Source organism: Malania oleifera, chromosome 1 (assembly GCF_029873635.1).
Source record: "Malania oleifera isolate guangnan ecotype guangnan chromosome 1, ASM2987363v1, whole genome shotgun sequence".
NCBI classification, from domain to species: Eukaryota; Viridiplantae; Streptophyta; class Magnoliopsida; order Santalales; family Ximeniaceae; genus Malania; species Malania oleifera.
In genome coordinates, this window is record NC_080417.1 from 150,761,691 (window position 1) to 150,788,825 (window position 27,135).

The following is a 27,135-nucleotide window of genomic DNA, read 5'->3' on the forward strand; positions in this document are numbered from 1 at the left end:
AAAATATTTTTCAATCAAATATATGGAATACTAGGGTTTTTGCTCCCAATTAATATTTTAAATAAAAGACTACGGGAGTAGATGAACTTATAAATATAAGATTGAATGCTCAACAATAAACTTAATCAAATCTCAAGACCAAACCAGTTTTTTGTAAGATGATTTTAGTGTAAGCACTTGGATCTTGAAGATGATATTGACGAATGCCCAAACTTGATGTAAATGCTTTGGAATGCAAGAAAAGTTAGCAAAAGTTATGCAAAAGTCCCTCTAATGTGTTTCTCCTTACTTCTTGGTCTTTCTTAGTATTTATTTAGGCTTCAGGGTTGATTTAAGTAAGTATTCTCGGCTTTTGATTAATTTTCAGCCTTTGGATCATTTAATTAAAAAATTTCTGTCTGTTTCTACGTTGAAACACTATTTTGCGCCACGAACTCGTTGACGAGTGGATACATTCATCGCCGAATGTCCTTCATTCGTTCATCGACGAGATTAGGGGATTTTTCGATGAGTGGACTGTCTAAGATTTATAGGTCTCGGTATTTTCTCATTGATGAGACTAAGCACTAATCGACGTATGGTCTTCATGCATTCATCGACGAGGCTAGGGGGCTAGTTGACGAGTGCCTTGATTTTAAGCTGGATCCAACGTAGGTCAAATGCATATGAATATGTCATGAAAAATATGCATCATAAGTTAGTTTATATGTCATTTTGAGTTTCACATCATATCTTATGAGTTATGCAAATACAATCAAACCTAATTTGCTGAATACAATTGAAAATTTGGATTGTCTTTATCCTTCTGCTTATCTGCTTCCATGGATTGATCCAAGTGGTATGTACTTCGTGTTCCTTGTGGCTTCCATAGCGTACTTACCCTCTATGCATGCTAAGTCATGATCCTATTCAAAATCTCAATGTACAAGTAAAATACCAAGTGATTTGTCATTATCAAAATAGGATTGGACTTATAGAGTCAACACACCCAAGAAAACACAAAATCTTGTAACTGATTTTCTTCTGTCAAGGACATGTTGCACAATACGAATATGTCAAAGCCTTCAACTGTAAGGATTAATATGAAGATAAGAATATGCCTTGCCCTGGAGTCCTTTTTAAGTATCTCAGCACCTGATATGCAGCATCCAAATGAGGTTGTGTTGGCTTATCCATAAACTAAGCCAGAATATGAACTAAATATGCCAAGTCTGGTATGGTAATAGTAAGACAAAGCAACCTCCCTACTAACCTTCGATAGATAGTAGGATCTTCTAATAAACCATAATCTATATTAGTAAGGTGCAAGTTAGGATTCATATATGGGCAGGTTAGCTAGTTTACAACCAATGAAACTTGAATCAGTTAACACTTCAAGAGCATATGTCTTTGACAAATATAAATGCCTTTAAATGTTCAAGCCACTTCCAATCCAAGGAAGTATTTCAATTCTCCAAGATCTTTAATCTTAAACTTGGTATGAAGAACATTCTTGATATCTTGCACATCTAGAATATCATTGCTTGCTACCATCACATCATCCACATAAACAATCAAAGCAATAAAGGAACTTGTAGTAACTTTAGTAAACAAAGTAGTCACACTTAGATTGTGAAAAACCATGAGTCAAAAAGACAATGTGATAACTTGTGAAACCATTGGCAAGAAGCTTGTTTGAGTCCATATAAGGACTTAGTCAATTTATATAATTGTGTCTCCCCCTCAATTTACGTCTCTTCATCTGAATCTCCATGGAGAAGAGAATTATTGACATCTAATTGACGTTAAAACCAACGTTTCATAGTAGTAATAGCAAGCAAACAACGAACACTAGCGAGTTTAGCAACAGGAAAAAAAGTATCAAGAAAATCCTAACCTTCTTGTTGAGTGTACCCCTTAGCTACAAGTCAATCTTTGTATCTTTCAATGGTACCATCTAACTTATATTTAATTTTGTACACCCATTTGCATCTGATAGGATGTTTATCAGGGGGTAAACTAGTGAGAATCCAAGTTAAATTTTCTTCAAGAGCAGCTAATTCAATTGACATAGCATGATGCCAATGGGGAAGTTGCATAGCATGTGAAAAAGTCTGAGGTTTGATATTGGAAAACAAGGAAACACTAAAGGCTTTGTATGTAGAAGACAATTTGGAGTAAGAAAGATAAGAAGACAAAGGATAAGAAGTACATACCTTGGAAGGAGCAGCTACTGCAAGAGAACCATGGTTTGAAGTAGAACTGCTGAGATGACAACGATATTGCTGCAAATAATTTGGAGGATGTCTCTGTCTAATGGACCTTTGAAGAGAAGAAGCATTATCAGTGGCGAAATCAGTACTTGGAGAAGAATGATGTGGTTGTGTGTTGCTGGAATCTGAGATAGGATCAGAAAAAGGAACTGGTAAAACAAAAGAATCTAAAGAAACAACAGGTTGTGATGAAGAGGGAGCAGGATTACACTTGTATGGAAATATGGTTTCATGAAAAAAAAAAAAAAAAAACATCCTGAGACAAAAAAAAAAAAAAAAATTGTATGAGAATGTAAGTCATAGAGTTTATAACCTTTTACACCAAAAGGATAACCAAAAAATAAACACTTATGAGCTTGGGAATCAAATTTGCTTCTATGGTTAGAAAGAGTACTAGCAAAATAAAGGCACCTAAAAAACCTTGAAATAAGAATAAAAAGGTTTGTTAGAGAAGAGCACTTCATAAGGGGATTTATTTGAAAGAAGTGGAGTGGGTAATCTATTAATAAGATAAGCAACAGTTAAGACACAATCACCCCAAAAACATAAAGGTAGATTAGCTTGAATTCTGAGGGCTCGAGGCACTTCCAACAAATGTCTATGTTTTCTTTCCACAATCCCATTTTGTTGAGGAGTTGCATTACAGATCCTTTGATGAATGATACCCTTAGAAGCATAATAATTTGTCATATTGAACTCTAGACCATTATCACTTCTAATGGTTTTAACTTTATGATTGAATTGTGTTTCAACAAGAACAAAGAAATAAAGTAGCTTAGATCGAGTTTCAGATTTATGTTTCAGTATATAGATCTAAGTACCCCATGAAAAATCATCTACAATTGTAAGAAAATATTGAAAACCTTCCAAAGTTGAAGTAGAAAAAGGACCCCATATGTCAGTATGGATGATTTCAAATGGTGATGTAGTAACAGGATTACTTAGGGGAAAAGATAAACAAGCTTGTTTTGCATAATGGCATATGTCCAAAATATTTGCACAAGGAGAATTGATAATATAATATTTTTTATTCAACAAATAATGTCTAGCATGTGATGGATGACCTAGAAGATAATGCCATATGTCTAAAGATTGAGGTTTGGAAACAATTGTATCAGCTATAGAAACATTAGCTACAAAAAATACATTCGAAATAGAACATCAGCCACAGTAGATGTTGATGGCTTAGATGGCAGCAAGTAATAAAGTCCATCTCTTTGTTCACCCACACCAATCATCCTCCATGCACATAGGTCCTGAATGAAGCATGATTTATTCAAGAAAAGTTTCGAAAGGGCCTTGTATCTTGAATTGTTCTTCTGAAAATTCTCTTGTTGAGTAGTAGAAACCAGAGTAGCAGAATCAAGATTGGCAAATTTGCCATTAGGTTGGATACCACGCTATCTTTCTTCTTGCAAGATCAAAGAAAAAACTTTGTTCATATCAGGAAGTGGTTCTATCTGCAAAACCTGAGATCGAACACTTGCATAAGTGTCATTAAGTCCCATCATGAAACACATCACATGTTCTTATTGTCGATATTCAAGAACAACCTTCAAGACTTCACAATTGCAATTTCTTGAACAACCACAAGGAGGCAAGGGCATGTAATTCATCAATTCATCCCAAAAAGTCTTCAAACGAGTGAAATATGCACTTACAGAGAGATCATCTTACACCAGATTTCCAATTTCCTTCTGAATCTGAAAAATTCGTGGTGCATTAGTTTGCAAGTAACATTGCTGCAAATCACACCAAAGTTCTCTCGCACTATCAATGTAGATACAACTTGTTGCTATCTCTTTTGATACAAAATTAAGTAACCATGAGAAGACCATATCATTGCACCGTAACCCATCATTATGTGCTGGGTCTAAAACATTAGATGGCAAGCTAAGACTTCCATTGATGAAACCAAGCTTATTCTTCGATCGTAGAGCAATTTGCATTGATCGACTCCAAGCATGATAATTTTCTCCAATTAAAGGTTGTGTAACCAACTAAATGCCATGATTATCAGCTTTATTGAGATGATAAGGACTCTAAGAATCATCTGCAAGATTGACAGAGTAAGCAAAGGAGGCAGAGGAAGAGGACGCCATTAATGAGAATCAAGTTAGCTTCCTTCGAGCTTCAAGAAACTCCTGAGATCTTCAATTAGGGAGGCTAGATTCAATTGTCAGAATTTATCACTCCAAAATTGATTATCAGCAAGTGATCTCAGAATGCTGAGCTTGTGTAAAATGGATTGGAAGGGTAGCAATTGAACTTAGAATGACTTGATAACATGTTGGAAAATAAATTGAGATCAATCATGTAGAAGGAAAGAGAAAGAAGCTGCAAGAAATGAGAAGTATACTTTTCATTCTTGATAAAATTCAATACATACAAAACAGCTAAAAACTAAAGTTTTATCTACAAGGAATAAAATGAAATAACTTCTTAACAAACAAGTTAACTTCATAACCAACTAACAAATGTAGCTAACTTTACATATCAATCATAACATAAAACCCAAATCTGATTTAAACGAATGGTCACCGATCATCCATCAGTTTCGACCCATTGTCTTGCCATATTCGAAGCTTTCACATTCAAACCAATCAAGAAACATGTTGACAAGCAAACCGGAGCAGAGGACGCACCCGGCAGATCGATCCGACGGCGAATCAGAGAAGGCAAGTGGCGGCATTGGACGTATAAGCACAAGGAGATTGCTAATTTCTTCCACCCCAGTCGTCGTCCTTGTCGTCTTCAGGTTAATTTCTTCCACTCCAATCACTGATCGTCGTCTGCAGCGCGAACAGATCTACGCTCGGCGAGAGGGCTGGAGTGCCCGTGCGCGCTCAATCGTGCGTGGGAGCGATCGAGAGAGAGAAAGCAAAGGAGCGTTGTTAGGGGTAGTTTGAGAAGCTGGATTGCATGGGGGAGGGGTGGGGTCCAGGGAGCGCATCTTTTCTCTGCACAAACCAACTGAAATCGCGTGAATTGAGTCAGCTAGAACTCCACCAAATTTGGAATTAGTTAGCACATTTTTGTGAGAGAGACGGAGAAAGAGGGCCCACTCCCAAAGCAGTATATCGGAAATACGGAGATCGTGAATGGGACCAGCCTGCGCCGGGAATCTGTCCAGTACTCAGTAACCATTAACAGCCTCCCTCCTCTCCCCTGCTGCAAAAAGCAAAATCAGATTAAAGAACAAGTCTCAGATATTTTACGCTTTCAGCACTTCTTCTGAGCTCGTCTTTGAATTCCTCAATTTGTTCATTACTAGCTCCAATAAGCATAACCTGTCGAGCCCGTAAGATCATGCATCATCCAGCTGTATATTTAAATTTCTTCTTTCCTTCTTCTTTTTTCGGAACTCTTTTGCTTAATTGTTTCTTTCAACTGATGCAGACAGAGACCCATATTTCCAGGAGGCAAGGAGAGAGGGGAAGAAGAAAATGTATCATGAGGATGCGGCTTCTTTCGATCCCAATTCTATGGCTGATGATGGGTTTTTTCAGACTGCCCCGACCATCGACTGCCCAGTCTTTCCAGCACCACAACCGCTCGTGCCCGCGAACACCACGGAAGATGAGAATAACATCCAGCTCCCCAACTTCTCTGTCGAACAATTCTCTAATTCCCAGCACAGGAACCCTCCTCCTCCTGATCATCATCAAGAAGGTGGTGGTGCTGCTGCTGCTGCGGCGGCCATGGAAACTGAAGCACTAATGCAGCAGCAGCTGCTGCAATTTGAAATGGATGACCGCTGCTACAAACACAGCAACAATACCAATACCCACTTGATGCAAGAGGCGGCGATACATGACTCGAATCATCTTCATAGCCACCACCATCATCATCATGAGAATGTGTCTTATGATCATCCTAATCAGCAGTGCATGCGCAACAACTGGGACACTGGTGATCATGTCCACGATCAGATGCAAGATTTTAGCGTCAATGGTCACCAGGTCTTCATGAACAATTCATCTTTACCTGCAGATCAAACTACCCCTCTATTCGCTCCGGCAGCTCCTGAACTTCTGAATCTCTTCCACTTGCCCAGATGCTCTGCCTCGGGCGCCTCAAGTTTGCTTCCCAACATTGGTTCTTCAAGTATCTCATTCCCCACCGCAGCAAACCCCAACCACAACTCGGCGAGCATGCAAGCTGCCTCTTCCTTAGGCCTTCTCGGAGATCACCTCCCTAATTCTGTAGACATTAATATTACTGCTCCTCCCGCATCTGGTACTGTTTTGTTCGATCCCCTGTTTCACTTGAATCTCTCTCCACAGCCTCCTCTTTTCCGAGAACTATTTCAATCTCTGCCCCGCGACTACAGCTTGCCGGCCTCAGGAGTCGGAGCTGGCTCCTTGTTCGGCAGTAGCGATGGCTGCGCTGCTCATGAGCAAGAGATGCTCAGCGGTGGGCATGTCTACCACAGCGGAGACCATCACGGGGTGCACTTCAACAATGGAGTTTTGGAGTTCACAAGGGACATTGATGTTGCCTATAAAGCTAGGAGCAGGGGATTAGCCGCGCGGAAGGGCACCAAACACTTCGCTACGGAGAGACAAAGGAGAGAACACCTGAACGGCAAGTACAAGGCCTTGAGGAGTCTGGTTCCCAACCCCACCAAGGTATATATATTGTTGTAATAATGGTTGGATAAAACACAACAAGCAACACAGGTAGTACATAAAAACTACAAGAACAACAACAACAACAACAACACGAGAATTTACGTGGTTCGGTAATGTCTGCATTCACGGAAGCAATCGGTACAACAATTTCACTAATAAATTATAGAATACACAATCCACTTCTCAAAATGATCTCTCTCTCTTCTCACAATACCTTCAGTTAAGGATATATAGACTTTCCTTTGGAGGTTTCCCCCAAAAACCAACCAACTTAACGTTCAAATTTAATTTATGAATTTCTGTCTCGCAGCCCAGAAACAAAATCGTCGACAGTTTTCTTGAGATTTCTTGAAACCGTCGATGGTGTGAGATATCGAGAGCATTTTTTGAAGATGTCTGCGACTCCAATGAAACTGTCGATGGTTTCAAAAAAGCCACAGAAAATCGTCGACAATTTTCTCCCCAGATTTCTACACTATGTTCTTCTCCTTGTGTAACTTAGTCATCTCAAGAAATGAGCCACCATTCACAACAATCTCCTCCTTAGCGAATTTCTACTCCTTAGGAGAATCATGAAAAACATAGCCCGATGCTCTACCTCAACCTTAGAACGTTAAGTTAGGTTTGTCTCTCTTCTAATACTTAAAGACATGAAGTAAGTCCAAGCAATGCTTGAACTTTTCAAAAGTAACCGATTAAGTCAAAATATTCATTGCATTTTTAGATGTGTGAACATTTTCCAACACGAGTTCACTTGAAGTAATCAATTCCCATACCCTTTGAAAGCTTACATCCTATGTTTAGTTCTAGCATGGTACACTTGATTCTTCGCCAAGTAAATGGCACTCTGATTGTCACAATGTAGCATCACTCCATCTTACTGTAATCCCAGTTCTTTGACCAAATCAATAAGCCATAAAGGCTTCCTTTATAGCTTCGGCACCTGCCACATACTCTGCCTCAGTTGTGGACAATGCTACTAGAGATTGAATCATGGATCTCTAACATATAGGTCCTCCTACAAGGGAAAATACATAACCCGTTGTATACCTTTTGTCATCCATATCCTCTACATAATCACCATCTACAAACCCCATAATTGAAGGACGACCCTGTTACTTGCCGAACATGATGTCATAACTCGAAGTACCTTAAAAGTATCTAAATATCCATTTTACAGCTTCCCAATGCCGTCTTCCTAGATTAGATAGAAACTTACTTACCACACTCATAGCATGTGCCAAATCTGGTCTCGTACACACCATGACATACATTAAACTCCCAATAGTGTTAGCATAGGAGACCTTTGACATGTCACGAATATCCTCACCCGTACTTGGGCAATCTGTGATAGACAACTTAAAATGACTCACCAGAGGTGTACACACCGGTGTTGCATCAGCCATGCTAAACCTCTCTAACACCTCATGCACATAACCACCCTGAGATAGTCATAACCTCCTTGTAATTCTATCCCCACGAATCTCCATCCCAAGTATTTTCTTGGCTGAACCAAAATCCTTCATGTCAAACTCCTTATGCAATAGTTCCTTTAACTGATTCACTTCAGTTAAATCTTTTGAAGTTATCAACATGTCATCAATGTACAATAACAAGAAAATAAGAGAACCATCGTCAAGTTTGTTCACATATACGCAGCAGTCATACTCACACCTTTTGTAGCCAATTTTGATAATGTAGGAATCAAATCTTTTATACCATTGTCTTGGAGACTGTTTTAACCAATAAAGAGATTTCTTCAACTTGCAACTAAAATTTCTTTCCCTGGTTCACTGAATCCCTCTGGTTGTACCATATAAATCCATTCCTCCAAGTCACTATGAAGAAACACCATCTTCACATCCATTTGTTCTAAATGAAGATCATAATGAGCTACCAACCTCAACACAATCCTGATAGAAGTATGTCAGACCACAGGTGAAAAAATCTCATCATAGTCTATCTCTTTCTTCTGTGAGTATCCTTTTTGCCTCCAACCGTGCCTTGAATTATATTTCTCTCATTCCTTTTCTGAAATTGTCTCTTTCTTCCTATATACCCATTTTCAACCTATCGATCTGTTCCCATCTACAAGCTCCACCAAATCCCAAGTTTGATTTTTGTGTAGTGATTCCATCTCTTCAATCATTGCACCCATCCACCTACCTTTCTCCTGGTCGTGTACTGCCTTTTGAAATGTAGTTGGATCATTGCAACTAGCATGAAAAACATAAGACACTACATAAGACACTAACTCTTTAAATCCATACCTTGGTGGAGGTCTAATAGTACGTCTGGATCTCCATATAGGATGATTGTCGACTTGCTAGTTTCTCTAGTTAGAGCTCCTTGTAATCATAGGACCATAATCATTTTTGTTGCCTTGATCTTCCAACTCCACCTGCACAATATATTCATCACTATCCCAGCTTTCTAGCTCCTATTTCTGTTCATCACATTCTTGACTACGCTTCACCATAGCCTTCTCATAAAAAAATACATCCCTACTAATCACCACCTTATTTGCCACTAGGTATCATAGCTTGTACCCCTTCACACCCTCTGGATATCCCAAAAAGTTACAACGACGAGACTTCGGATCAAGCTTAGACCTCTCCTCACTAGACATGTGAACATAGGTTGGACACCCGAATACTTTCAATCCAGAGTAGTCTACTACATTTCCCGTCCATACCTTTTCTACCACTTTACCCTCTAGTGATGCCATTGGTGATCGGTTTATCAGAAAATAAGTCATACTAACTGCCTCGACCCTGAAGTTCTTTAGTAGCCCTGCATTAAGCCTGAGACTTTAATCTCTTTCAGCTAGAGTCTGGTTCATCGAGGTTCCTAGGGAACGGTAAAGTGTCTCTTAATGCCCTACTACGCACAAAACTCCATAAACCGAGAATCAGCATACTTGGTCCCATTGTTTGACCTCAAGTATTTGATTCTCCTCCTCGTCTGATTTTCTACTTCAGCCTTCCAAATCTTGAACTTGGAAAACGTATCATACTTATGCCGCATGAAGTATACCCAGAATTTCCGTGAGTAATCATCAATAAAACTTACATAATACACATGTCCACCCTCTAATGCAAATCTAATTAGGACCCAAACATCGAAATGCACATAATCAGGAATATCTTTCGTCTTGTGAACAACTAACTTGAATTTTCCCTTGTTTTGTTTTCTAAATACACAAATTTTGCAAAAATCAAGCTGACATGATTTCAAACCCTTCATGAGTTTCCTATTGTGTAATCCTTTCATACCATGTTCCCCTATATTCCCAAGACGCATATGCCACAAGATGGTCTCATCAGATTCAGCATCTACGGCTGCAACTCCACCTACAACAGTAGTTCCCTTCAATGCATAAATATTTCCATCTAATTTTTGCCCTTTCATCATCGTCAGATTTCCTTTCCATACTTTCATAACTCCACCTTTGGACTTGTAATTGAAACCATTACAATCCAAAGTGTCAAGTGATATCAAACTTTTCCTCAACTCCGGTATATGTCTTACATTGTTTAAGGTTCTCATAGCATCATCAAACATTTTTATCTTAACACTTCCTATGTCAATGATCTTACAAGAAACATCATTACCCATAAGAACTAAACCTGAATTCACTAACCTGTAAGTGCCGAACCACTCCTTGTTTGGAGTCATATGGTAAGAACAAGTCGAGTCAAGTATCCAAGAGTCCGTAAGGTTATTCGACCCTGATGAAACTAAAAGAACATCACCTTTGCTGCAACCTGAACCTCCTCTTTGAACCACATTCACTGATTTCGAAATCCTCTCATACTTTTCAGCATGTCTCTTTTTCCAATCCGGACACTCCGATTTAACATGCCCCTTTTTACTGCATTTATTACACCGGATTTACTTTTTCTTCTTAGATTGATTGCGAGATTTCTGACTTGACCAACTTTTAAACTTTCCTTTGCCACGCTCATTATGACCTTTCACCGTAAGTCCTTCTCCTTCATCATATATTTTCAGCCTTTGATGAAAATTCAACAATGCACTTGTTACCTCTTCTAGAAAATGAGTCTCTTTTTCCCACGTAAGAGTGGTAACTAAATTTTCATAGGTATGAGTCGACGACAAGGAGTTCAACAACATCAAAGTTTTGTCATCTTCATCAAACTTAACATCAACTCTCATCGAATCACTTGTGATTTGATTAAAGGCATTGATAGTTGATCTAAGTTTGATCCTTCAACCATCTTAAGCCAATAAAGACGCTACTTAATAAAAAGTTTATTGTTGAGTGATTTGGACATGTACCGACTTTCTAACTTTCGCCATATAGGCGCTGCAGAATCATTCTCCATTATACGATAGAGCATTTCGTCGGCCAAACACAAGCATATTATAGAAGAGGCCTTTGCTTTCAAATCTCCCCATGTTGCCTCATCCATTCTTTCTAGTTGAACGTTAAGTAAAGCCTTAGTCATTCCCTATTGCACAAGAATGTCCTTGATTCTCCTCTACCATAAACCAAAATTTCTGTAACCATTGAATTTGACAATGTCAAATCTTACAGAAGATGATCCCGATGTCATAACAACAATCGCTCTGATACCAATTTGCTTTAATAATGGTCGAATAAAGAATGCAGAGTGGAATAAAACACAACAAGCAACACAACCAATATATAAAAACAACAAGAACAACAACAACACGAAAATTTACGTGGTTCGGCAATACCTACATCCACAGAAGTAATCGTCACAACAATTTCATTAAAAAATTATATAGTACGCAATACACTTCTTAAATTGATCTCTCTCTTCTCACAATACCCTCAGATGAGGATATATAGATTTTCCTTTGGAGGTTTCCCCCCAAAATCCAACCAACTTAATGTTCAAATTCAAATTTTAAATTTCTGCTTACAGCACAGAAACAAAACCGTTGACGATTTCCTGAGATTTCCTAAAACCGTCGACAGTTTGAGATACCAAGAGCATTTTCTGAAGATGTACGAGATTTCAGTGAAACCATCGACAGTTTCAGAAAAGTCACAGAAAATCGTCGACAATTTTCTCTCAGAATTCTGCACTATGTTCTTCTCCTTGTATAACTTAGTCATCTTAAGAAACGAGTCGTCATTCACAACATATATTATATCAAATTGATCATATATATCAAATTAATTAATTAATTTCTTCAATCTGTCCTCCAACTAATTGGCTGTTCAATTAATACATGTAATTTTACAAAAACAATCAATCAGGCTGACAGAGCATCTGTGGTGGGAGATGCTATTGAATACATCAAGGAGCTTCGGAGAACAGTGAATGAGCTGAAAATCCTAGTGGAGAAGAAGAGATGTGGAAGAGAAAGGAGCAAGAGGCAAAAGACGACAACGGCGACGGATCAAGCTGATACTATTATCAACGCTACTGCTGCGGCGGTGGCTGGTGAAATGGATATAGAGAGCTGCAGCATCAACAAGCCTCCGGGCTTCGGCGGGGCTGGCGCCGACGCAGACCAATCCTCCTACGCCAATAATGGGTCCCTGAGAAGCTCCTGGCTTCAACGGAAATCCAAAGACACCGAAGTTGATGTTCGGATCGTGGAAGACGAAGTCAACATCAAACTCGTTCAGCGCAAGAAAATCAATTGCTTGCTCTACGTGTCTAAAACCCTGGACGAACTGCACTTGGATCTCCACCACGTCGCCGGCGGCCACATTGGCGATCACTACAGCTTCTTGTTCAATACGAAGGTATGAGCCAATAATCGCTTACATATATTTATTTGATCCATTCCCATGATCAGTAGTAGTACTGTTTAATTAATTCATCACATTGATCACAGTAGTACATGTGAATTTTGAATCATTTTGATTGTAGATATATGAAGGTTCGTCTGTGTATGCGAGTGCGATTGCCAACAAACTCATTGAGAGTGTGGACAGACAGTATTCAGCCACTCCCTCTACCACTAGCTTTTAGCTCAGCCTGGCCTTTTTTATGATTGAGGTCTTATTTAAGAACAATGGAAAGTCTTTAATTTTTTTTTTCTAATTATTATTGTTATTATCATTATATACGTGTGCTTATATTTATGTTTTCATCCCTTGTTATTTGTAATTGTCATTTTATTGATAAAATCAATTTTTAATTACATATTTGATACACAGGAAAGGTGATATATGTTGGACGGAATAGAATCAAACTTATCACTTGATTTTTTTTTTCTCATTTTAAAATTTCATTCCATTTTATAAATCAGCTTTGATGTAAATATAGAACCAATTATTTGAGTAATTTGTAGCAACTGACTAGATAAGAGCTAGGTAAGGGATCGTTCACGTCATTCATTTACAAATGAGTAATTTCTAACTCTGTGTTTTAGGGTTGTCTAAAATTAAGATTTAGTACGATTAATTTAGGCTTGTGTATTCATTTGTCATAAAGATGTCAATTTATGATACCCTTAATTTAACTTTCTATTTTATACTTATATGGATTGATGTGATCACAATAATGTAAGTCATCACCACTTCAAAGGTCTAAATATTTTATTAGAACACATATATAAAGGAATGGTTCTTTACAACTATTTTCTTAGCTTTCTGTAGATGCCAAGATGGCCATTTTTGTTAATCTAGCCTTATCATTTTAGATTGTCCTAAATCACCCAATATAGTCAAAATGACAAAAAAGTGGGGGGAAAAGTCTCAAATAAAAAGTAACAGCCAGAGAGAGGTAATTAGGACTTGCCAACCTCGGCTTTGGTCATCGATCAAAATGACCATAGACAAACAATATGTGATCATGCGGGTAATTCCTGCTTAAGGGTTGGAAATCCCTTGATGCATGATCTCCTTAATTGTATATCAGTTGAAATAGGAGGTTGCTCATCTAGTTCAATTACCTCATCATTGGCTGTAAATAGATCTACATCACCTGGATCACCCTGATCATCATGTGTAACATCTCTAACCTAATATGAACTTGTAAGAAGAGGAACTGAATCTAAGTCAACCAAGTCACCACAAATTTTCTTTGCCTTTTCAACAACCATTTTCGATGTCTTTAATGGTTTGGTCTTAAACAAACACAAATCCCTACGTCTGATCAATATCTTCTCAAATGGATAATATAGCCTATACCCAAAGCTATCAAGCCCATATCTCAAAAAGATACATGACTTCGTTTTTGCATCAAGATTTGATCACTCATCCTTAAGAATGTGCATAAAACTTTGGAACCAAACAATCAACTGATTATAGGAAACATCTTTTTCTTTCTCCGAAATCTTTTTGGCATGTTACACTATAAGTAATGCATGAAGAGAGATTTATCAAATGGACAATTGTACTTAATACTTCACCCTAAAAATATTTTTGACAAATTAGCATGTGATAGCATGCATCTCACTCTATCTACTATAGTCTTGTTCATCTTTTCTGCCAAACCCATTGATAGGAAGATACAAATTATCATTAAGAGTTTTTAAAACACATCCTCCCTTGTTATGGGATTGATGCACTTACACCATAAGGATGAGTTAAAATAATAGTACATTTTTTTCGACCACCATATGATTTATTCTTCGCATTGAACCAAATTACATGGTCACTAGTCCTTGGGTTAGATATCCTCAAATATGGTTCATAATTTTATAAGCTTTAACCCCATTCCCCTCAAATGTATTCCATACCCTTTCTCTTACTAAAGTCATATGGATCTCTGTAAGATTCTTAGAAAATATTATATAATTCACATTAATGATATCATTACTTAAATATGATCTCACATGACTGTATTTCCTTCTTTTGAATCTAGATTTACTAAAATAAAAATAAAAATAAAAATAAAAATAATAATAATAATAATAATAATAATAATAATAATAATTATTATTATTATTATTATTATTATTATTATTATTATTATTCACTCTACCAATCGCAGCAATGTTATCACAATTAATTAGGAAATGTGATATTGACTTTTTCCAAAATGAAATTTCATATAACATATCTCTCAACCAATTTTCTTCCTTACTAACCAATGATAAAGAAATAAGCTCGGCTATTATATTTGAGTTAACAATTATTGTTTGGTTTTTTGTATTTCTAACAAATAGCATCACTACCTAAAGTAAAATATAAATGGTGGTAGAGAGGGAATTACCTAACATAGTATTCAAATTGGCATCAGAAAAGCCTTCAAGCATAGCAGGGTAGTAAAAAATAAGTCATAATCTTGGTACCAGCTAAATATTTCATAATAAGCTCAAAAGCATTCGAAGGTTATCTACTTGGTTCGCTTGAAAATTCTATGACTATTGTATGTTTAATATTAGGTCTAGTTAAATCACTTGCATATCTTAGGTTACCAAAAATGATCCTATATTCCTTTTGATTAATTACTTTCTTTTCACTTCATTAATCACTTCATTTTCACTTATAATAATCATATTTATTCAAAATATATATCATCACATGATCTTGTAATTTTCATCACATGATCTTGTAATTTTCATAGCAAAAATAGCATTACACTCACTTAAGTCTTTCATCTCAAAATTCTCTTTGAGCATATTTTTGTTTTATTTATGACATGAAAAATTGAACCAAAAAACTAGCTAGTCATCCATATAGTGGCTAGTAATATCATGTGAGTCTTCTATTATTTGTCATATTTTTCTTTTAAGGATTTAATTGAGGGTTTTTTTTTTTCGGAAAATGATCGTTGGGTAAGTATTATCCTTGTTGATATTAGATTTTGGTCTGAGGGTGTGCCTACGAATGGGACGATGTTGCATCGCAATCCCCCAAACAAGAAGGTCAAACAAGAGCGGATAAGACTTTAAGAGATCAAATACAATAAATTAAAATGCGGAGTCACTACCTTTAATATTATTTTTTTGCTCAGGGAAAACAAAGGGAAAAAAATCCTAAAAGGTCTATAACATAGAGAATACAATTTCAGCAATACATTTGTGCATCAGGAAGGTGGTAACCTAACCATTCTAAGCGGAATTAGTCAACTAGTGTAGAGACCCGAAGAATTATAGTAATTAAATAATAAGAGAAAGGAGGAAAAAGGGAATTTAAAAGGGGGACTAAGCAGGGCCTCATCGACGAACAGGCTTATTGGGATCGTCGATGTAGACACGTGTCTTTTCAACGATAAAATGCCAAGAAAGCTGATTTCTGGGTCTGAAATTCGTCGACAAGGGGTAAGTTATCATCGATGAACTACCTTCTTGGCTTCGTCGATGAAGTGACGTGTCTTGTCGACGAAGCCAAGTGTATAAATAAGCTTCAACTTGGCTCCAGCAAAATCTTCATGTAGCAATCCTCTTTTTCTCTCTAAAAATCGACCCTCTCTTATTCTCTCTATGATTCTGGCTCCATTTTTCGCCAATTCAACGATCGAAAGCCGCCACACTACTTCAGGGAAGATTCTCTTCAAGTCTGCTGGAGTAGATCGCTGGTTAGGCTAACTTGGACACCATCCCAAAATCAGGGTAAATTGAACATTTGGGTATTTTCAGTATTACAAGGTTTACCTGAGTAATCAGGTCACATTTTTAGGCTATGTGGTGTCTAAGGGTGGTATCTCAGTTGATCCTAGAAAAATTGAAGTTGTGATCGACTGGGTGAGACCGAAGAGTGTGCAGGAGGTTCGGAGTTTCCTAGGACTGGTGGGTTATCATCGTCGGTTGGTGGAGGGATTCTCTAAGTTGTCTAGGCCTCTCACACAATTGACTAGGGAGGGGGTAAAGTTTTATTGGACTAAGGATTGCGAGCGGTGTTTCTAGGAGCTGAAACAGCAATTGGTTACTACTCTGATTTTGACCATTCCTTCCAGGGATGGCGGTTTTGTGATTTATAGTGACACATCTCTGAAGGGTTTGAGATGTGTGCTTATGCAATAGGCTAAGATAATAGCTTATGCTTCTCGGAAACTCAAGGAATACGAGAAGAATTACCCTACGCCTGATCTGGAATTGGTTGATGTAGTTTATGCACTAAAGATTTGACGACACTACCTGTATAGTATTTAGTGTGAGATTTTCACTGACCACGAAAGCCTCATGTACTTTTTCATACAAAATGAGTTGAACATGATGCAATAGAGGTGGCTTGAGCTGATCAAAGACTACGATTGCACCATCAGTTATCACCTGCGGAAAGCTAACGTGGTAGCTGATGCGTTGAGTTGGAAGTCAGAGCATGCGGCAGTATCTACAGTTGTACCTCAGCATCATATTAGACGGGATCTGGAAATCTTTGGTATATAGTTGGTGGTCGGTGATCATCAGGCTTTCATTGTTAGTTTGGTGATCCAGTTGACTTTGTTTAAGCATATTAAAGTCGGGCAGGCTAGTCATGCGGAGTTGGTTGAAACTGTGGAGAAAGTGTAGCAGGGGTTGGCTGCATATTTTGACATCTCTAAGGAAGGTGTGTTGAGGTTTGGAACCAGGTTGTGTATTCCAAATGACGACTAGATCATAAAGATGATTCTGGAGGAAGCGTATCGTTCTTTGTATATGGTACATCCAAGTAGCACGAAGATGTATCGGGATTTGCGCAAGACCTTCTGGTGGAGTGGTATGAAAAGGGAGATTGCTTAGTTTGTGAAGCAGTATTTGACATGTCAGCAGGTGAAAGCTGAACATCAGAGGCCGACAGGGCCATTACAGCCCTTAGCTATTCCTAAGTAGAAATGAGAGCATATTTCCATGGACTTTGTTACTAGATTGCCGCCAGCACTTCATAGGAAAAATGCCATTTTGGTGATTGTAGACAGGTTGATGAAATCTGCTCACTTCGTATCGATGAAGGTTAATTACTCTTTGAGTAGGCTAGCAAATATGTACTTGCATGAGATAGTCAGAATACATGGGGTACCGGTGTCCATTATGTCAGATTGAGATCCGAGGTTTACCTCTTAATTCTGGAAGAGCTTGCAGGAAGCACTAGGGATGAAGCCTACTTTCAATACAGCGTTCCACCCCCAGACTGATGAATAGTCAGAGAGAACAGTATAGATCTTTGAGGATATGTTACGAGCTTGCGTGTTAGACTTCGGTGGTGGTTGGATGCAGTTTCTGCCACTAGTAGAGTTTGCCTATAACAATAACTTCCAGGCTAGTATCAGGATATCACCGTTCGAGGCTCCGTATGGTCGGAGGTGTCGATCTCATCTGTATTGGGATGAGGTTGGTGAGTACCAGGTTTTAGGACTTAAACTCGTGCAGCAGGCATCTAAGAAGGTGGGTTTGATCTGGGATAGGATTAGATCGGCTTAAAGTCAACAGAAGAGTTACATGGATGTTCGCCGCCGTGAGTTGGAACTCCAGGTGGGGGGTAAGATATTCCTGAGAATCGCTCCGATGAAAGGGGTGATGAGATTCAGGAAGAAGGGCAAGCTGAGTCCAAGGTATATTAGACCACTCAAGGTTCTTGAGCGAGTGGGTCCAGTAGCCTATAGGATTGCATTACCCCAAGCGCTTTCGAGGATCCACGATGTGTTCCACGTATCCATGTTGAGGAGGTATGTGTTAGATCCATTACATGTCATTAGTTATGAGAACTTGGAAATTAGGGATGCTTTAGAGTATGAGGAGGTACCCGTTCAAGTTCTGGACCATAAAGTTCAGAAGCTAAGCACCAAGGATATACCGTTAGTGAAGGTATTATGGCAGAATCACGAGATTGAGGAAGCTTCTTGGGAATTGGAAACGAAGATATGCCAGAAGTATCCACAATTGTTATAAGAGGTAGCTTGGGTAATAGAGTTAGTTGGGTACGTGTAAGTAATGCTGCTATTGTATTGTGATCGGTGGTTAGTCTTTGAGAGTATATGTTATTGTGAACTCCTGAGACAGTATATGTATGTAACCACGATATTCCTCCACCATAAGCGAGGGTATATATGTATTGTGACGGGGTTGCATTGTAAGTGACCGTCCTCTCTTCCTAGAGTCGAGTATGTGTATTTGGTTGTGTGGATGAGTTTGTAAATGAGATATTATAAATTTCGAGGACGAAATTTTTGTAAAGAGGGGAGGTTGTAAGAACCCATCCCGTGAGTTATGGAATAAATAAATAAGAAAAAGGCAAAATAGTAAATTGAGCAGGCTTCATCGATGAAGCCAGAGTTTCGTCGACGCAGGCCCTTCTATTGTTTGGTGATGAAACTCAGAGGTTTGTCAATGAGGAGAAGCTGAGAGGTTTTGGGAAAATAAGAAATTTCAAGCTTGTCGACGAGACCACCACTATGTTGACGAACTTCCTTTGCTGGCTCGTCGATGAAGATGCTGCCTCGTCGACGAGGTTGGCTGAGTCAAAGGTTCTATAAATATCCATTTCTTTGCTTAGAAGCTAAGTTATCAAGGTTTTCTCCCTCTCTCTCTCTCTCTAAAACTCGAAGCTACACACTCTCTCTCTCTAGATTTCTTCGTCGTTCGTTGTTAGAATTGACAAACCAACCTTACTGCGAGGATTAGGGAAGAAATCTCTTTGTGTTCTATGGAACGGATCTTCGTTTTGAGGTCTTCGGGTTTTGACCCTCGAGGTAGGGTTCGATTTTCATTTTCATTTTAGTAGAACTGTAGGAAGTAAGATTGTAAGTAATTATTGTACTGTGGTTTATAGGTTTTTCGAACTCGATTCGCAGTTTAGGAGCTAGAGAGTTTGGGTTGGATTTTCGGGGAAAGGTAAGGGGATTCTGTTTATATCGGTTATTTTCAAAATCAGATTCGGTAGAATTGTGGTTCACGGTCCTGTGTGTGTTTTGGCTACTTATTTGGGGAAATCTAACGGGTAAAATTATGGGATTTTCATGTTACAATTTTGGAAAAAAGAGGCACCGGGTTGCATCTCTGGTTTCGTTAGAAAACCGTGGATATATATTGTGTTATGGAGATGGTCATGCCTTGACTTTTTTTAAACTGTATTTTGAAAATCATGATTTTTTGATTACCAAATGAGTGTGGAATGAACTGTTATATGAACATGCATTGAGTTGTGATTTTCTGAAATGAGATATAGGAACATGAGTTTTAGATTGTTCCAGGTTATGAAAGAGTGTTCGGCTCTATGTCCGAGGGCGTAAAATATCGCCTCTTACTGGCTAATCACCGAAGGTTGTGGATGCACCAGATGTACTGGTACGATGCCATGGGAGCCTGAGGCTACGCCATGTGCCAGGGACACCGTGTAATACAGGCCGACTTCGTGTCGAAGGGTGTGACGACACCGGGTTGTTTGATCATGTGTGTGTTGAGAACTATACTGGAACTGTTTTGTGAAAATACTGGAACTGTATTGAACTTTGTATGTTTTATGTCATGATAACACTCATATGTCATACACCTATATAACTTGATTCTTGCTTACTGAGAGGTGTCTCACCCTTATCATACGTACATGTTTTCAGGTCCTTCGAGTGACCGGAACTAGCGTCCTTGTGTTGGGAGCGTGGGGGTCGGTTTACTACATGAAGTACTTATGTAAGTACTAGGACTGTAGTAGGGTTGTCGTTTTGGGTATTGCTAGTACCTTGGATTATGTTTTGTATATGGAGCTTAGACTCTGTTTGTATAGACTCTAGTGTGGTACTATGTATGTATGGAATGAACTTTTTTGCTGCGTATATGTCATGTATGTGGATGTGTATAGGGTGTATGGGAGCCCCATGGAGTCAAACCCTCATTTAGTATAGTATCATTTGTGTTTTGTATGATATAGGGATAGGTTAGGTTATTACATCACACCTTAGGTCCCATTGCTGGGTTCCGGACGTGACAATTTGGGTATCCTTATACATAGTTCATGATTTTACGAGCTTTAATCCTATCCCCCTCGATGTATTCTAGATATTTTCTCTTGCTAAGGCCTTAGTTTATGGATCCGCAATATTTTCAGGAGATTTTATATAATTCACATTAATGATGTCACTACTCAAATATGATCTCACAATATTTTGTTTTCTTCTTATGGGTCTAGGTTTACCGTTATAATATGTTGTGTCGGGCACCCCACTTGTGCCAAACACCAATACTACAACTAATGCTATTGAATATATAAAATGTTAAAGCAATGCAGAAACTAATAATAAAAACAGTAAAACGAACAATTCAAGAAATTAACGAGGTTCAGTATAGAATTACCTACATCCTCGGGTGCTGACGATCAATCCACTACTTCTTGACAAAGTACAATTTTGATATGTGTTTTACAAATGGAGAGTTGAGTTCTTTATATAGCTTCAACCTGAAGTCCAAAAAACACTTCTCACCAATGTGGGACAAACAAAGAAAAAATTCTAAACAAATTTTTATACGGAAGTGGAACTATTCTACCAATGTGGCACAAAAAATAACAAATCTCCAACTTGACGATAAATTCAACAAATTTTTCATTCACCAACATTTTCTAAAGTTTCACATCATCGGCGCCTTCCAAAAATATTCAGATTTGCAGGATATTGATCATGTCTAAACAATGTTTGAACTTGATTGTTGTCACAATCTTGGTTAACACATCTACGGGATTTTTAGCTGTAGCAATCTTCTAAAGAAGTATCTTGCCTCCATCAATAATATCCAGCATAAAATGAAACTAAACGTCAATGTGCTTCATTCGTGCATGATATACTTAGTTCTTTGCCAAATGAATAGCACCCTGGCTATCACATAACACAACAATGTGCTTCTAAACAACTCCCAAATTTTCAAGTAAACCCTACAACCAAATAGCTTCCTTAATAGCCTCTGAAGTTGTCATGTACTCTTCTTCTGTTTTAGACAAGACAATGGTAGACTGTAAGGTAGACCTCCAACTCACTGGACCATTAGAAAATGTAAAAACATATCCAGTAGTTGATCGAAGTTTATCCAGATCACCTGCCATGCCAGAATCCACATATCCAACAACCCGTTGTTCAATAGTATTATTTTTCTCAAATACTATACCAATATAAATCATATTCATAATATATCTCAAAATCCATTTCACAACTTGCAATGTCCTTTACCCAGATCATGCATATACCTGCTCACCATACTAACAGCTTGTGAAATATCAGGTCTAGTACAAACTATTGCATACATTAGACTACCAATAGCACTTGCATAAGGAACCCGTGGCATATACTTACGTTCCTCATCCAATTTAGGAGATAAAGCCGCACTAAGTTTGAAATGAGGAGGGGGTGGAGTGCTTACTGGTTTTGACTGCTCAAACATGCCAAAACTCTGTACTACCTTCTTCAAATACTATTTCTTAGACAAACTAAGTCTTCCTCTCATTCTATCTTTGCGAATCTCCATGCCAAGCATCATCTTTACTTCACCAAGATCTTTCATCTCAAACTCTTGATTTAACTGACTCTTCAACTTGTTGATTTCTTCCCTATTCTTTGAAACTATCAACATATCATCAGCATACAAGAGTAAATATATAAAATCCTTTTTGTAGTATGTGAAAATAAACACAATGATCATGTTTATTTCTGATGTACTTGTGATCCATCATAAACTGATGAAATCGTTTGTACCACTGTCTTGGAGATTGTTTTAAACCATACAACGATTTATCTAGTTTACATATCCAATTTTCTTTTCTAGCAACCTGAAATCCATCTGGCTGAGTCATATAGATTTCCTCTTCTAAATCACCATGAAAAAATGCAGTTTTTACATCAAGCTAAACTAGTTCAAGATCAAATTGTGCTACCAAAGCCAACAAAATTCATATGGAAGAATGTTTAACAATTGGAGAAAATACCTCATTATAATCAATGCCTTCATTCTATGCGTAGCCCTTAGCTACCAATATAACTTTGAAGCAAACATTATTTGCATCTAAAAATCCTTCTTTCTTAACATACACTCATTTGCAACCAATTGCTTTCTTACCCTTGGGTAGTTGGGCTAGCTCCCAAGCCTTATTTTGATGAAGAGACTGCATTTTTTTTTTCCATCGCTCTTTTCCACTTGTCTGATTCAGAGTTCCTCAATGCTTCTATGAAAGAGCAAGGAACATTATCCTCCACAAATAGAAGTGCATAGGCCACAATATCAGTATACCGAGTAGGTTTTTGAATTTCTCATCTTGGCCTTTGAGAAACAATTGATTCTTGTTACTGTGAAGATTCTCGAATTGAAATCTCCTCTTCTTGTACACTATTCTCCATTGTAACTAGAGAGTTACCTTGTGTAGTCTCATTTCTTACTAGGTTTCCCAAAATTGTCTTAACTTCCACCTGTTGTTGAGTACCATTAGTCTTCTCTTCAACTCGTGACTCCTTGCGTATCGTTTTATTTATCGTCGCAAGTTCATCAAAAGTCACATCCTTGCTTAAAATTATTTTTTTCGTCTTTAGACACCAAAGACGGTATCCTTTGACTCCTGCATTTATCCCCAAGAATATTGCTCTCTTGCCTCTTGGATCCAACTTAGATTCTTTAACATGATAATAAGTCATAGTGCCAAATACATGTAAAGAATCATAATCACTAGCAGACTTTCCATACCATACCTCATAGGGTGTTTTCCCCCCTACTGTAGATGATGGTAGATGGTTGATGAGATGACGTGGATATCTAATAGCCTCAGCCCAAAACCTTTTGTCTAACCCAGCATTAGACAACATACATCAAACTTTCTCCAACAAAATTCGATTCATGCGTTCTGCCACCCCATTCTGCTGTGGTGTATCTCTAATTGTGAAGTGTTGAGCAATACCTTCATCTTGACATACCTTCATAAACAGATCACTCTTGTATTACCATTATTTGATCTGAGCCGTTTAATTTTTCTGCTAGTTTGAGTTTCAATTAATTTTTTCCACTTAAGGGAAATATCACACACTTCATTTTTATGCTTCATAGAATACACCCAAACTCTCCTAGAAAAATCATCAACAAAAGTGACAAAATAATGCATACCACCCAATCAAGCCGTTTTTGTGGGGCCCCATACATTTGTATGGATGTAGTCTAAAATATCTTCAGTTTGGTGGATTGCAATGCCAAATTTCACTCTAGTGTGTTTTCCCAGTATGCAATGCTCACAAAATTCAAGTTTGCACACCTTTGCAACCCTTTAACAAACCTCTCACTTAGCTAATTGTTGCAAATATTTTTCTCCTGCATGTGTTAATCACATATGTCATAACCTGGTTGTATCTGTACCAACATCTTTCTCAGAAACAACAGCTGCTGAGCCAATAACTATACTACCTTGTAAATAATACAAGTTATTTTTCCCTATTCCTTTCATCACCACCAGCGCACCTGATTTATTCTTTAAGGTCCCATCTTTCAAAGTGATAGTGAACCCTTTAGATTCTAAGGTACCCAATGAAATCAAATTTTTCTTTAGGCTTGGAACATACCTAACTATGATGCCCCGATTTTCATACAAATTTTTTTTCAATAATAAATAAATAATTTACACGTCATTGACAACATCCATAAATCGGTCACGTCAACAACCCTATTACCATTCATACAACTCGACCCGCATTGGGTACTAGGTAAAAGTCATTTTATTTATACAACTAAACAGCGGAGACATATATTTATATAATCCAGAATACAATATACAGAGTATTAACATACATATTTACACAATACTATCTCATACCCAAAAACAACCCTTGCTATGGGGAAGTAAATGGCGTTTTTGTCATAGGGAGTGTCTGATATGCATATCTGTTAATTTATGTGAATACGTTTAATTAATAAGATAACTTTGTGGGCTTACTGAGAAAGGTGAGTGCCCTAATAGTAGTAATGGTACTAGAGCAGAGGAAAGCTACTTGTATAGGCGAGTAATCTTCCCTATCCTCGGCTAATTGTGTCCGAGTGTAAAATAAGAATGTTTTCATAAATGTATTTATCTGTTTAGTGAACTGGTTATTTTCTGTACACTAAATGCATATTGGCCACACACTGACATTAATTTAGTCTTTCCTTTACTGAGTTGTGCCTCACCCGTACTTTACAAACTATCTTTCAGAAAATCTTAAAGATCGGGTCTAGCGGGTTGGAGGAGCCGGGTTAGAGGTATAAATTTATGTAGGTAGTGTGTAAATAGAGATTTTATTTTTTTTTAGTTTTATGGGATATAATTATGTGAAAATGGATGTATTTGTATATAAAGATAGTCGGGGCTGCTATGTGGGTGACTATCAACTCTTTTGTAAACATGGATTGTGAATTAAGGAGATAATTGGTAATAGTTAACAAATTTCGAGGAAGAAATTTTTGTAAGGATGGGAGAATGTAGTGATCCTAAAAAAAAGGAATACAAAAATAAAAATAAATTAAATTAAATTAAAAAATTATTATTAAAAAAATTAAATTAAATTAAAAATAAAATTTTTTTAAAAATAATTAATTACTTAATAATATATATAATAATATATTATATTATATTATATTATATTATATTTTATATATATATATATATATATATATAAATATTTAAGTTAAGGTTATCCTGAAAGATATCAATCTTTTAGGAAATAGAGATATTTTTTTTTCTTTTCTTCTTCTTCTTTCTGCAGAGGTCTCAACATCTCGCTCATCTCTTCTCTCCCACTCTCCTCCATCTCGTCTTCTATATTTGGCCGATCAAAAATTCGAAAATACCATTGGACTCTACTAGTTGCCATCGACACTTCTACTGAAGCGGATTTGTCGTGGGAGTGGTGTAGGTATATCTCCTAGGATAAGACCAAATCTCAAACTTACCTCAATTTCTCTTAAATTATAAGCCCAATTAACGAACGAAAATTACCAGGAGAGTCGTGGAGAGATTCTCTACAATCTAATCGCAGCGGGTTTTCGAATTGGAATTTCAGGGTACCAATTCTAAATTGGGGGTAAGTTTAATAATTTAGACTTTATTAGGCTATTTAGGGTATTCAGAACTTAGAGAAATTTTAGGGAAAATTACTCTAGGGATTGTGATGAGTAATGTAGTGATATTTGAATTTCAGAGTTTTAGGGATTTTGAATGCCGTTGGGCATAGGCCAAGGTGTTAGTGGGTTTTTCAGGAATCAGGTAAGGGGATTTAGTTAAGTCAGTAATTTTATGAAATTTTTATCCATTTAATTGTTATGTTTATATAAATATTTATTTATTTATTTATTTGGGAATTTAAAGGTTATTTTAAAAACTAGCCGTTTAAAATGGATTTTACAAACTTAGGATATATGGTATGGTATTTTTGAATAAAATGAATGGTGGAAAGCTTGTTTGTTTATATGGATATATTAAAACGTGGAAAATCGTGTGGTAGATGATTTAATTTGTATGAATTATTGTATATCTGGATTTTGGATTTTGAAATACTGAATTGTTTGATAAATACTGGAAATGTTTGTAAAAATATTGGAACTGTTTATGAAATACAGGAGTTTGAACTAATGGCCAGTGGCCCGGTATTGTTTGATTGGCCAAGGGCCAGGATTATTGTTTGATGGCCGAGGGCCAAGTTTTAATTGATGGCAATATGTCGGATTGTATTTTGTGGCCGGGGGTCAGGTTTTAGAAATAATAGGAAACATATGTGAATTAACGTTTTAAATGGTGATTTCTATTATCTAAATTGCATGATATGCTTTAGGAACCAGTGTATTGTGAGCATGGTACCGTTGCTAGAGATTTGTTAAGTGGCGGTGTGCGCCAACACCTGTGCTGGGAGGTGTAGGGTGGTCTTGTCCGATTTGTTTACGTGAGGTGAATGCACCCCCTAGGTGAGGACAATCGGACCAGCAATTGGAGCTGCATAGACCCACGGAGTTTGTTAGCAGAGAGTACAAATGACTATTGTCTGGGTGGATCCCCCAGGACAATAGTCCAGCCTTCCGTTTGCACAACCCGTGCCATAAGGAAGTAAATGACGTGTTTGTCACAGGGAGTATCTTATATGCATATCTGTTAATTTATTTAAATACGGTTAATTAATAAGATAGCTTCGAGGGCTTACTGAGAAATGTGAGTGCCCTGGTAACACTAATGGTACTAGAGTAGAGTGAAACTACTTGTATAGGCGGATAATCTTCCCTATCCTCGGTGAATTGTGTGTGTGAGTGTAAAATAAGAATGTTTTCATAAATGTGTTTATCTGCTTAGTGAACTGGTTATTTTCTGTACACTAAATGAATGCTAGCCACACACTGATATTAACTTAGTATTTACCTTACTGAGTTGTGCCTCACCCCCTGCTTTACAAACTATC

At 37.5% G+C, this 27,135-nt stretch overlaps 1 protein-coding gene across 1 annotated transcript; it reads left to right on the plus strand.

The window, feature by feature from the left end:
- Positions 1–5,353: 5,353 nt before the first annotated feature.
- On the plus strand, positions 5,354–21,336 carry LOC131149781 (transcription factor bHLH91-like; the record flags this gene model as incomplete). Its single annotated transcript, XM_058100530.1, has 5 exons — positions 5,354–5,384; positions 5,652–6,883; positions 12,141–12,635; positions 12,763–12,830; positions 21,321–21,336. Coding segments are annotated over exons 1-5 (1,842 nt in total), but the record flags the coding sequence as incomplete, so codon positions are not given.
- Positions 21,337–27,135: the final 5,799 nt, after the last annotated feature.